We start from the raw sequence: 13,926 nt of genomic DNA on the forward strand, positions 1-13,926 counted from the left end.
TATGAGGACTTTTTAGATTTCATTTATGATGGTATTTTGAACAATCCTGCCAATTTTCAGCTTGATGGTAATTATTGTAGCCTCACTCCTATTTTTGAGTCTAACTAGTCTAACACCGGTCTATTCTGTCATATGTTGTATAATCTGTGTATAATATTAATTTACACGGATTATACGACATATTATGACACAAGCTCGAAACAAATGACTGTGAATGAAAAGCCCTATACTCACATCATAATCTATCGATTAAATCAGTTTTCAACTTGTGGGTTTGCAAAACTTTTTAATAAATGGGTGATTTTTTCAACAAAAGTCATCCTCCTAAATTAAACAGACTAGCGTTAATAAAATATTGAAAATGTATAAAATTATTAGACTTTATTTTTGTACAGATTATACAGCTCTCCAAGGGATCATTACAAGGGATGATTTTGCGACTGATTAAAGAATAAAAAATGTAATTACAATAAATGTCATACATAACTAAAACTCAATCAAAAATAGAAATTGTATTATTCGACAATTTAACGATTTTGAATAAACTCGTTTATATTTGATATTTTGTCTAGTATTATACAAAATAAGGAAATTTTTAGTGGATGTGTATATGTAGTTAGAACGAAGTAAAAATTTATTAAAAATCCTTTTATAAAAAGAACATTTATATTAAACAGACTATTTAGGGCTGCATCACAGTCAGTGCTAGCTGCTTAAAGGTACCTATATATGGTTGAACCACTAAATATATCTAGGTAAAAACCCTTTAAATGGTATAGAGTTATTATAAAGTTACATTATTATTTTTAATATTATGTGATGTTAGAGAGGTTCATCCCAGGGCCAGCAACCCACATAGTTGGGAGAACTGCGTTGCCATTACGAAAAATCAAGTAAAATTTCAAACATCAGGTAATATTAAATACAAGATTGTAACTTTATAATATTTGAAGGGTTTTTACCCAGGTATTTTTAGAGATTTAACCAAATATACCCAATATAACCAAAAAAACAGCACTGATGATGGAATTATCATTCCGAAATCGTTCTGTGATGTAGCCCGAAAGAGTCTTTTTAATATAAAAACATACCTTTTATAAAGGATTTTTTTGTAAATTTTTGTGTTTATGGTATACATACATCCGACTACAGGAAATATTTTATTGTAGTTTTGAAGTAGAAATGTTTCATAGAGGAGCAAATTGAAACGATGGAGATAAAGCCTAGTCTAGTCGCAACATAGGGGGTCCCGTGGACACTTTTAGTTCGCCGCGATTTGATGGTAGTATTATAGGTTTTTTGGGTCGCTGAATCCAATGGAAGTGGTCTGGAAGCCCAAATGTGGTGCGTTTAATTTTTATTAACAAATTATGGTAAAATTAGGTGTTTTTCAGGAATTATTAGAAGCCCTGTAAATAAATTGATAGGGTTAAGTTCTTCTCTGGTGTATTTTTGGTCGCTGAATCGACTGCGACTAGTCGCGATTACTCAAAATGTGTTCTTAATTTGTTAGTAACAAAATAATTGTTTATTCGCCGAAAAGCTCGAAATGCGTTATCTACAGCAAGTTTGTAGTCTTTTTCATAGTATTTTATACGCTAAATCGATTGTCACTAGTCGTGATAGCTTAAACCACGTTCCGACTTTGTTATTAATAAATTATTGCAAAAATAACGGTTTATAGTACGTTTACTCACGGTTTTTGTTCTAAATTTTAAAAAACCACTTGGAATGACATGAAATTTGGCACGCACGTAGCTAACATGTCAAACAAAACAAGTGATATTCTGCCGATGTATGCTTTTACCCTGGGGGTGAGTTTCACCCCGTTCGGGAATGAAAGACGAAACTTTTAAAATAAGTCCGGAATTGGATAAACTGATTAATTCTAAGCAACGTTTGTTCTATACAGTTTTTTCACCAAGTCAATACTTTTCGAGTTATTTGCGAGTGAATATGTTCATTTTTCAACAAAAAACCAAATAACTCGAAAAGTATTAACTTAGTGAAAAAGCTGTATAGAACAAAAGTTGCTTAGAATTAATCCATAATCATTTTATCCACTTCCGAACTTATTTTAAAGTTTTCTTTTTTCACCCCCTAAAAGGGGTGAAACTCACCCCCCGGGGTAAAAGCAGACATCCGCACAATATCACTTGTTTTGTTTGACATGTTAGCTACGTGTATGCCAAATTTCATGTCAATCCAAGTAGTTTTTTGCAAAAACCGTGAGTGAACGTACTATAAACCGATATTTTTGCAATAATTTATTAATAACAAAGTCGAAACGTGGTTTAAGCTATCACGACTAGCGGCAATCGATTTAGCGTATAAAAATACTATGAAAAAGACTACAAACTTGCTGTAGATAGCGCATTTCGAGCTTTTCGGCGAATAAACTATTATTTTGTTATAAACAAAATAAGAACATATTTTGAGTAATCGCGACTAGTTGCATTCGATTCAGCGACCAAAAATTCACCAGAGAAGACCTTAACACTATCAATTTATTTACAGGGCTTCTAATAATTCCTGAAAAACACCTAATTTTACCATAATTTGTTAATAACAATTAAACGCACCATATTTGGGCTTCCAGATCACTTCCATTGGATTCAGCGACTCAAAAAACCTATAATACCACCATCAAATCGCGGCGAACTAAAAGCGTCCACGGAACCCCCTATGAAGTGACTAGACTATTACGCCCAATAATAGAATGATTTGTCAGAAGAGATTTTAGTAACTTCTTTTTTTTTGTATAGACTTAATCTTGTTTGTTTTTCAATGTGCCTCCAGCAAGGTGTCGTTTCATCGGGAAAAAGTGAATAAGAAAACATGGGTAAATAAATTCAGAAGATGAAAATGGTGATGATGAATAGAAGGGACAAAGAGGCGAATGGGACCGACATATGTTTAATGTGCGGGGAGTAATAGTGGCCCTATGCCATAATTACCCCAACGTGTAAGGGGGGGGGGGTGTAATAATAGCGACGTAGAGTATTTTATTTTTGATGTAAAACCCGTAAAGTCCTCACGTATATTATAAACCAGCGGCTCCAACCACTAGCAGAAAATATTATTGGAGAGAATCAGACGGGCTTCCGACGGGGAAGATCGACACTGGATCAAATATTTACAGTTAAACAGATCTTGAGCAAATCATGGGAACACGATATTGATGTTCACAACGTGTTTGTAGATTTCAAACAGGCATACGACTCAGTCAAAAGGAAGAAACTATACTATATATTGGCTGAATTGGCAATACCACACAAGCTAATAAGACTCATTAAAGCCACAATGGATGAAACTCAGGCGTGTACGAATACAAAACTACCGGACAGACTTTTTCAAAATTTCGCAGGGACTAAAGCAGGGAGATGGGCTGGCCTCAACATTGTTTAAACTAGCACTGGAGTATGCGGTTAGGCAAATGCAAACTGGACGAGGAAACCTACTGACCAACCGAACGGTTTAACTGGCAGCTTATGCCGATGATATTAATATTATGAGTAGAACATCAACAGGAGCACAGGAAACATACGAAGAGATAAAAACACAAACAAAAATGCTAGGTCTGGAAACTAACACAGAAAAAACAAAAATAATGACTCAAACGAGAAGAAATATAGTCCCACAAAACATTCATTATACATGAAGATGACATTGAAACGGTTGGAAAGTTTACATACCTGGGAGTAGAAATATATGCCGACGGATCAGAAGATGGAGAAATACGGAAGAGAATAACGCAGGCGAAAAGAGCTTATTTTGCCCTCTCCCATATATTTCGGTCTAAAAGTGTCCACCGAAATACAATGATAAGAATCTATAAAATTTTAATTCGACCAATAACATGCTATGGCAGTGAAGCCTGGGTCCTGAAAGAAACATCCAAAAACAAAGTCGACACATTCGAAAGGAAAGTACTGAGGAGAATACTAGGACCTGTGAAGGAAAACGGAATCTTCAGAAGTCGATACAACAACGAACTTTATCAACTTTATAACGAAGCTCCCCTGTCAGACTTCATTAGAATACAAAGATTGCAATGGGCCGGACATGTGATAAGAATGGGAGAGGATAGGCTACCAAAAAGAGCACTGAATGCTAGAATGCAGGGAAAGAGACCGGTTGGAAAGCCAAGAAAGCGCTGGGAAGACACAGTAAACAGCGACGCACAAGCCCTTTTAGGAGTCCGTGTATGGAGAAGAGCAGCCACAGACAAGCAAGGGCGGAGGCAAAAAAATAAAGGAGGCCAAGGCTCAATTTTGGGTAGTAGTGCCGTAGAAGAAGAAGAAAACCCGTAGAATATTTTTTCCTTATTTTCGAATTAAGATAAAAATACAACATTTTTGTTCTTTTATGTACCTACTCCCATATTTTGGAATAATATATCCAAATAATTACAAAAATACTTTAGATAAAGCTTAGGGGAACACCATTTCCCCAGTCTCCCCTCAGTATATACCGCCTACTGCCTGGTTTTTATCTCCTTTATAGAATACTTGGTGACCACTTTTTAGTTAGATACATTTAACTTCTTTCTAATTAATACTTCCACTGAAATTTCTTTGCACCAAAAAATCACTTATGAAATGAAAAATAACAAAGATATACCAAGCAATATGAAACAACTGGCACTCACAAAAACAAACTTACAGGACATTGCAATTTTTAAAGAAAACATAGTATGTCCAGTTAATGGATTACTTTACACTTGAGTATAATCTTTCCGCATCATGGACGTGCCTAGAAACAGAAACAACTTGTGTAAATTGGATTTTTATATCCAAGTTATAATGATATAAAAACAAACGTGGACACTTTTTACTTATTTTGTAAATACTAGAGTGGTAATAGAGACCTTTTAATTACTAAAATTAATACTGTGTAAATGATGTACCCAAAAACAAGTAAATACCTACATATAAGATAATTAGTTCATAATTACAGTCAGCTATGGTAGATGCATAACAAGTTAAAACTATTGAATAGTTAGCTTAATATTATTCTGATTTTTTTTTTGTGATATTTCTATGCTATGTACTGTATTCAATGGGAATTAACTACAATTTTAATTGAAACCACGTTTATTTTGACATTTCGAATGCCACTTTTACGAAATCATTCTCAAAATACAAGTTTAATTTCTATTTTGAAAAAGATTTTCGACATGGAAATCGAAACGCCAAAATAAATAATGTATTCTCAATTGAAAATGTTGTTAATTCCCAATAAAAATGGCAAAAAATATATAATATATAAAGAAGTGTGAAAATTACGGTCTACAAAAATGACCCTTAGGGAAAACTTTATTGTTAATATTGTCAAAACAACTCAGAAATATAGATAAATTGATCATCAGCAGCACAATCACAAAAAGTATCAACATAAAATTAGTTAACATAGTGATCAACGAAAGAGGGGGATTAAACAAAGGAAATCTAAAATGGATCGGTAAGTTCTTGGCAGGAATGGGAAGGAATAGAAAAACAGTTGATGAGAAACATAATTAATTCAGGATATACTACCATCATAATGAAGATAAAGATTTCATGGAAGATGTAAAACGTAGCCACAGAAGATTATCAAGAAACCCAGGAGAAATAGGAATAACGTACACCTCTCCAGAAGAATTCAAAAGAATAATTAAATATCTAAAAGCAAAAAAGCACCAGGATCAGAGAGGTTCAGATAGGACACGTCCTGTTTGAAGTTGAAATGATCGAGGCTGGAGTGCCACAAGGGGAGTACTGTTACCCCTTTTGAATATTATATACACCACAGATACATCAACCATCATTCAAACCATTCTATATACCGATGACGTAACAATAGCAGAGAAAAGTCTGGATCCAAACCTAGCTAGAAGATGCCTACAAGATGCTCTAAATCAGTTGGAAGATTGGTGCATTCAATGGAAAATCGCAGTAAATCCAGAAAATCACAATGTTCCAAAAAAGAATAGGAAGTTGGGACCGCCAAGTGAAGATGTTCAACACACAGGTAGAATGGGCCAACCAAGTAAAATATTTAGGAGTGCTAGTGGAGAAAAGAATTACATACACACCACATGTTAACAGCACTATCACTAAGAGTAAGACATTAAAAAGCACGCTAAATCCTCTTATTGGAAGAAATAGCAAGTTAAGGATAACAAAAGTAAAGGATACTAATTATCGAACTAATTACTCATTACTTGTTTCTGGGCAAAGAATTGTCTGTAAAAGTCGTTATTTCGATTAAACTCTAAAAACTAAGAAGGGCTTTACTTAACAAATAAGTCTTTTAACGTTGAGCAGATAGAAGAATCGCAAGCTTCAGTCGAAGACGATTCTTCTCCTTTACTAAACCAATTCTTCGCAGCTTTAGTACTTCCACTCTTACCTCCACTTTTGGTCGGAGAGATATTTAAGGGGCCGCTGGGAGGGTCTGAAGGTGAAGCTTTCCTTAGGAACACCTCAATCGCGCTGCCTAGGGCTTGAGGATCTACCAAAGAACCGCTTCGTTCGTCCCAAAGCAGCTTGTTGGGTTCTTTCTCTATAACTTTCTTTTCTTTCTTCTCCTTTAAACTCCCAGCCTTAGTTTCAGTCTTTTCAATAGGTTGATGCCTCTTCACGAACCAGTTGGAAGGGGTAGATTTGCTGTCATGAGGATCGACGTTCTCATTGAGTATGGATATGTCAAAACTGTTAGACCTAGACGACTTCAATTGACTCCTCTTCTGCTGGGCTGCTGTCTTTGCTACATCTACAGGTTTCTCCTTCTCCTGCACGCACTGGTTGATTTCCGTCGCAGAAGTGGAAAGAGAAGATAAAATAGAAATCAGATCAGTATTAGAACATACAATGCCAGGAGCAGCCTTACTTTGCATACCAGAAGACTCAGCCACGGGAGTTGAGGGAAGCTCTGAAGCTCTTCGTTTGTTCATACTAGGTATTGGTGTCAGAGTGGTACCAACAAAGTCTGAAAACCTTCTACCCGAATTTGTATAGCGTTGGACATTGGCATTGCCGGAATCATCTAGTGGTTGGACCTCACAGACCTGTTCGTTACTTGTACCCCACATCTTCATTCTAACTTTACGGGCCTGTACTATATCATCCATAATATCAAGTTGCAGGTTATGCATGCTTCCTCTAGGTTCCGTAGAAGGACATGCTATAGACTCCCTCCTATTAGGCAGCACCCTACCGGGAAATGCAGAAGTGGGATACGCAGCTACAGATTCTCTTCTGTTCCTCCCAAACAACGTAGGAGGAACCCTGGAAATGGTAACTACTGAATGCCTTCTACCGCCGGAAGAAGGCTGAGGTGCCGTCGAGAGCGTAGCCAAGAATTCCACTTGCTTGGGACCTGGACCAGCAGTTTCCCCTCTTTCCGAAAGTCTTCGTACTTGACTCGCTGTAATTCCGGAGCATTGTGGGGTTGGCAATGAGTGTTTTCTAATTTCTCTGGCATATGGGGACAGTAAGTAGGGGTTTAGAGAGTTTTCATCTTCGGAGTTCTGCCGGGAGCTATCCCTTTTTTCTTCCTCGTACTCATCGTCTTCAACAACGATGAGGGGCTCCGAGGTCTGGGTTCTTAAAATGGACTGTCTTCTCATTCTCTGGGCAGAAAGGAGATCTGCAACAGAAATTAAAATGTGTTAACCAAAACATGTTATAAAATATATCCAATAAAATTTAAACAATAAGTGTTGAATGGGTTGCACATGTGAGCCCATTTCAATTTAGGTAGAAGTAATAAAATAAAGGACTTAATCACAATCAATTTATTCTACGTAGGATGACCGGTTTCGCAGTCTCATTAATCTTCTTCTTCTTCAAGTGCCATCTTCGTTCCGAAGGTTGGCGATCATCAGGGCTATACGTATTTTCGAAACTGCTGACCGAAACAATTCGTTGTTGCTACAGCTATACCATTCCCGTAGATTCTTTAGCCAGGAGTTTCGTCTTCTTCCTATGGATCTTTTTCCTGCTATCTTCCCCTGCATAATTATTCGAAGCAGTTCATATCTTTTGCCTCTTGTAATGTGTCCCAAGTATTGCAGTTTTCGTTTTTTGATCGTAAATATGACTTCCTTTTCTTTATTCATTCTTCTCGAGACCTCGACGTTTGTGACTCTCTCCGTCCATGATATTCTCAAGATTCTGCGATACATCCATAGTTCAAATGCCTCCAATTTTTTGATATCAATCTTTTTCAGCGTCCATGACTCCATTCCGTAGAACAGCACAGAAAGTACGTAACATCTCATCAGGCGAAGTTTCATTTCAAGGCTCAAACCTCTTCCACAGAACACTCTCTTCATTTTAGCGAATATGGATCTGGCTTTTTCTATTCTTATTTTGATTTCTGCTGAGCTATCGTTGTCTTCATTTGCAAAAGTGCCTAAATATTTGTATTTGCTAACCAGGGCCGGACTGGCTCATAAAAAAGGCGCCAACCCAAATTACAAAAAAGGCGCCAACCTAATATCTAAACAATGGCGCCAGACCTCCTTCCTAAGCTTTGACATCAAACTTTTTTGAAATCCTAATGCGTGTAAAGTAAATCAATATTACTAATTTTAATTTAAATCGATAAAATAAAAAAATATGAAAAAATTTTTAAGAAACTCTTTTCTTCAGTTACGAGTGACCAAAATTAAAAATATTATAAAAAATCAACTAAAAGGCAAAAAAAATGAAAAAATCTAACACATTCGCCAAAGAAAAGCGTGGCGCGTCTTCATCGAATAAACGGTTTTCGGCCCACGCTTTTCTTTAACGAATGTGTTAGATTTTTCAATTTTTTTTTGTCTTTTAGTTGATTTTTTTATATTTATAATTTTGGTCACTCGTAACTAAAAAAAAGCGTTTCTTAAAATTTTTTTTTATATTTTTTTATTTTTTACTTTTTAGTCTTATACTTTTCAAACATTAAAATATTTTGTCATGTTTATTAAAATATGTATAAAACATATGATGTACTTAACATGAAAAGTAGTCGGAATGGGCAAAAAATTTGAAACTTTATTATTTATTTATGAAGCATTACGTAAACAATTAACGCAAAAAGTGAAATTATGTATGGTTAATATCATTAGCTACAATCTGTAAAAGTTTTAAGTTTTTACATCGTAAAAAACAAGAGAATTTAAGCATTTTCCATTAAAATCGTTTTTTTATTTAAACAATTAATAAACATAAAAAAAAATTTTATTGACTATTCGTGTATTGTTCCCGCAAATGCACATGTCTGCAAATTTTCATTCATTTGTATTGGAGAAAAGGCAGTCAAATTAACGTCTAAAGATTTGACGCAAATTATTGAACTAAATAAAAGTGTTTAATAATTTACTATTTTTATTGGGAATACTAAATTATATTGAGATTCCACAAAAATGTAGCTTCAGTTCCTCAGTATCCGTTTTACTCTGCTACTCTTTGATACTCTCTGAAGACTCCAAAACAATTTTCGAAAAGTGTGAGTAATTTTCACTTGCTACTACAAAAGAATCTATGGGTTCAAGAATATTTAACAAAAATCATGATGATTTGTGTTTAATAGAAGTCACCTTTTTGAATTTTTTCAAATTTTTTACTAAATTCCATATAGCATATGAGTAAACCTCGATAAAAAATCCGCAATCACACACGGTGTCAGGCGATCCGTGCCTAAGTGGTGAATGGCCTAACGTCAGATGGTCGCAAACGGAGCCCTCGGAGAACTGGTTAAACTTCTTTGTAATTCAAGCCTTAGCGTTGGCAAGGGCACACTGCTTCGCCAGACAGTATAATTCGCACCTACTCGTGGGAACTATATGGATAAGTATTGAATCATGCAGGAAAAGGGAAACAACAAAACGAAGGGATAATGGAGCGAGTCACCAGTGATAATGCAGCTGGAACAAGCTATGAATGAGATGATAAGGTGTTCACTGTAGTAAAGGGAACAAAGGGAAGTAGCGAAGAGGAAAAGAGGAAGGAGGAAACTATGATCTTCGGAAGAAGATCTGTTGGAAGATCTCCAGTCAGGGGTAGCGACCTGATCAAGACGGATCTTCCAGAGGAGACAACCTTGCAGAGGAGCTCCTCACTTGGCGAGAAAACACCTAGAGACTTAGAGAGAAGAAGGAGAGCTCGAACATAACGGCCATGGTATGAGCAATGGAGAAACTTACCAGCGTTACAAATAATTTAAGTGAAACTAGTAAATACGCCCGAATAGTAAAAATGGTCTTCGAGGGCGCCGCGTATCGTATCTAAGCTATTTGATTATCTGATATCTGGTATTTTGTTGTACCCACTGGCTTTATTATGTAGGTTTCTGGTGCGCCTTCGGTACCAAACGGCGAAATCAGAAGCAAGTAAAAACATTTTTTAGGGGAATGATAGCTGCATCATTTTTGAGTAAAGGTTTAAAAAAATTTTTTTCAACGTTTAATTTTTTTAATACATAGATACTAACCAAGGCAAAAGGCGCACCGGCCCGCGGGCCGGTGGGCCGGCGGCCCAGTCCGGGCCTGTTGCTAACTCGATCGATAATTTCATTGTGTAAATATAAATTTTGGACATTTCGTGTTGATTTCGATATTACCATAAATTTAGTTTTCTTTATGTTCAAAAATAGTCCATATTCTTCGCTGTAGTCTGCTATCTTATTCACCAATGTCTGTAGCTCTTCAAGTGTTTCTGCGATCAGAACGGTGTCGTCGGCAACTCTCAGATTGTTTAATCTAACACCATTTATTTTAATACCTATGGATTGCTCAGAGAGTGTTCTATTCATTACGTCTTCGGAATAGAGATTAAACAGGGTTGGTGACAGTATACACCCTTGTCTCACACCCCGCTTTATTTCAATTTCTTCAGTGGTATTATTCTCTACTCTCACTACTGCTTTCTGATTGTAGTACATATTTGCTATTAGTCGGATGTCTCGTTTATCTAAATTCTTTTCTGCCAGGAGTCTGATTAGGTGATCATGCCGCACTTTATCAAAGGTCTTGTTATAATCTATGAAACACATGAATACATCTTGATTTATGTCAAGACATCATTGAGACACAACGTTCAGTGCAAACAACGCCTCTCTTGTTCCGAGTCTATTTCGGAATTCAAACTGGGTATCATTGATGTCCATTTCCAGTTTTCTGTGTACTCTAGTGTGTATAATTTTCAGGAATATTTTCAGTACACGGTTCATCAAACTGATTGTACGGTAATCACTACATTGTTTGGCATTCATCTTTTTTGGTATAATAACAAAGGTGGATAAAAGCCATTCTTGTGGTATTTTTCCTGATGTATAAATGCTATTGAAAAGTTCAACTAAAATGTGGATCGAGTCTTCTTCTATCAGTTTAAGGATTTCCGTTGGTATTTCATCTGAACCTGGGGCTTTACCGTTTTTCATTCTTTTTAGTGCGTACATTACTTCCTCTTCCGTTATTTCTGGACCTTCGTCTCCTTGTATATTACTTAGTTCAGATTGTTGTCTATCATCTGCAAAGAGTTCTTCAACATAGTTTTTCCATGTCTTCAACTGTTCTTCTAGTTCTGTTATTATGTTTTCGTTGACATTATACAGGGTATTTGGCTGCTTACGCTTTTGTGTACCTGCAAGTTCTTTCACTTTTTTATGTACATTAAAAATATCATGTTTTATAGTCTCATTAATAAAGTGTTCCAATTTTAGTCTCATCATATACTTTTCTAGCTATTCGCAATTTTTTATCAGGCAACCAATACGTATGAATTCAAACACCCATTCTTCTCATTCTTACCCACTTTATTCTATCGCAAACCCATTACTACTAATGGAAATGGAAGTGAACCTATTCCCTGAAATGGAAACATCTAAATTTGAGCATCGATCGAACGTTTAAGCGAAACAGCGAACGTCAAGATTTTTTTTGTTGAGGCCGAGGAAAATCAACTGCCGTTCTCCCGCATTCAAATTTGTTGGGAAATTTCCCGTCCAATATGTTTTAGTGCACACCTACATTGGATCCGATTTTCTCCGATCAGATCAGATCCGATCCGATCCGACAGGCGGTGCCTACATTGGATCCGTCTTTCTCCGATCAGATCAGATCCGATCATACCGGTTTTCCGGCGAGGGTGCCTACATTGGTTCAGTAATCTTCCGACCACCGACCACCGACCACCGACAATGAGTTCCGATGAGGATGTGTTAAGGAGATGATGAATTGAATATATTTAAACATGTTAGCTTGCAACCCCCAACTTGCAACCAGTTTGCAACCAGTTTGAAACCAGTTTGCAACCAGTTTGCAACCAGTTTGCAACCAGTTTGCAACCAGTTTGCAACCAACTTGCAACCAACTTGCAACCAACTTGCAACCAATTTGCAACCAATTTGCAACCAACTTGCAACCAACTTGCAACTAAAATTGCAACTCAACTTGCAACCAATCGGAATGAAACCAAACACTTCTCGATGAGAATAGGAGAAGCTACTCCCGACGTCGGCCGATATCGGATCTGATCGGATCGGAGAAAAACGGATCCAATGTAGGCACTCCCATTTAATACTATGGGTTTATTTTTTATTCCGACGTCGGATCTGATCTGATCTGATCGGAGAAAAACGGATCTAATGTAGGCACCCCCATTTAATACTATGGGTTTATTTTCTATTCCGACGTCGGCCGACGTCGGATCTGATCTGATCGGAGAAAATCGGATCCAATGAAGGTGCGGCCTTAGCTTCATCGGTGGTCGTGATCGAACATATTTTCTGATAATTAAAATCGCTCAGCTATATTTTTCCTACGGTTATCGCCGTATTGTCTTTTTCGAAGATATTTTTAAAGCTGCCGTAGCTTTATCTGTATTGACACCATTATAAATTTTTTTTTCTGTTAGTCCAAGTAATGAAGCTTAAAATAGGATAAAACCTCGCAATTTTCACAGAATGGATCGATTTGCTTGAGTATCCCGAATGAAGTACGTGCCTCCTAGTGGCGGGATACGGGCAACAATACATTGGCTTATAGGGCAGTCCTTACAGTAGGGATCCTGGCCTATACAGAAAAATGCAGGCGGGTGTGGGGTAATACTGCACTTTGGTTGCATTGGTGGTGTATTGGCTAAACGTGCAGGACAGGGCAGGGTATGGTGCTGATAGAAAAGGCATTCAGGCATCAAATATCCAAAAATCTTTTCAGGCCATAATAATGAAAAGACCTTCTCCAAACGAAATAAAAACTTATACTGAAATGATGGCATCTCCTGAGGTAAAATGTTCCGGAAGTAAAATGAGCCTCCATTTGGATCTCCGGGTGAGGACTATCTCAGGGGGAACACCATTGCAGGTTAGAAAAATCAGGATAGGGTCTTGGAATCTTGGTAGTCTTACAGGTAAGAGTCTGGAGTTAGTGGATGCGCTCAAACGAAGAAGAGTTCAAATTGCTTGTATTCAAGAAACTAGGTGGAAAGGACAAAGGGCGAAAGAACTAGGTGATGGATATAAATTGTGGTATGTAGGGAGTAGTAACACTAGAAATGGAGTTGGTATAATTGCTGATAGTGAAATGAAAGATAACGTAGTAGATGTTGTAAGAACGAGTGATAGAATGATGTCAGTGAAATTTGTAATTGATAAAGAGGTATTGAATGTTGTGTGTGTGTATGCTCCTCAAACAGGTCTGGGTGAGAATGAAAGAAGAGCTTTCTATGATCAATTGGGAGACATACTGAGTGATATTCCAGCGGAGGAGAAAGTTATAATAGGAGGTGATTTCAATGCACATGTGGGCCAAGCCAAGACAGGATATGAAACAATACATGGGGGATTAGGCTTTGGAACTAGAAATGAAGCTGGAGATGACATGCTAGAATTAGCAACAGCATTGGATATGGCGATTGTTAACACATTCTTTAAAAAGAGAGAAACTCAACTTATTAC

General features: G+C 36.8%; 1 protein-coding gene across 1 annotated transcript in view; it reads right to left on the reverse strand.

Annotated features, from left to right (window-relative positions):
• Positions 1-360: 360 nt before the first annotated feature.
• LOC126887290 (uncharacterized) overlaps positions 361-13,926 on the reverse strand; it is a 44,302-nt gene continuing 30,736 nt past the window's right edge. Inside the window, exon 2 of the mRNA XM_050654698.1 lies at positions 361-7,632. Within this exon, the coding sequence (XP_050510655.1) occupies positions 6,275-7,612 (1,338 nt within the window). The 5' untranslated portion in view covers positions 7,613-7,632 and the 3' untranslated portion in view covers positions 361-6,274. The remainder of the gene's footprint in view (positions 7,633-13,926) is intronic.

The sequence above is a fragment of the Diabrotica virgifera genome, chromosome 6 (genome assembly GCF_917563875.1).
Source record: "Diabrotica virgifera virgifera chromosome 6, PGI_DIABVI_V3a".
NCBI classification, from domain to species: domain Eukaryota; kingdom Metazoa; phylum Arthropoda; class Insecta; order Coleoptera; family Chrysomelidae; genus Diabrotica; species Diabrotica virgifera.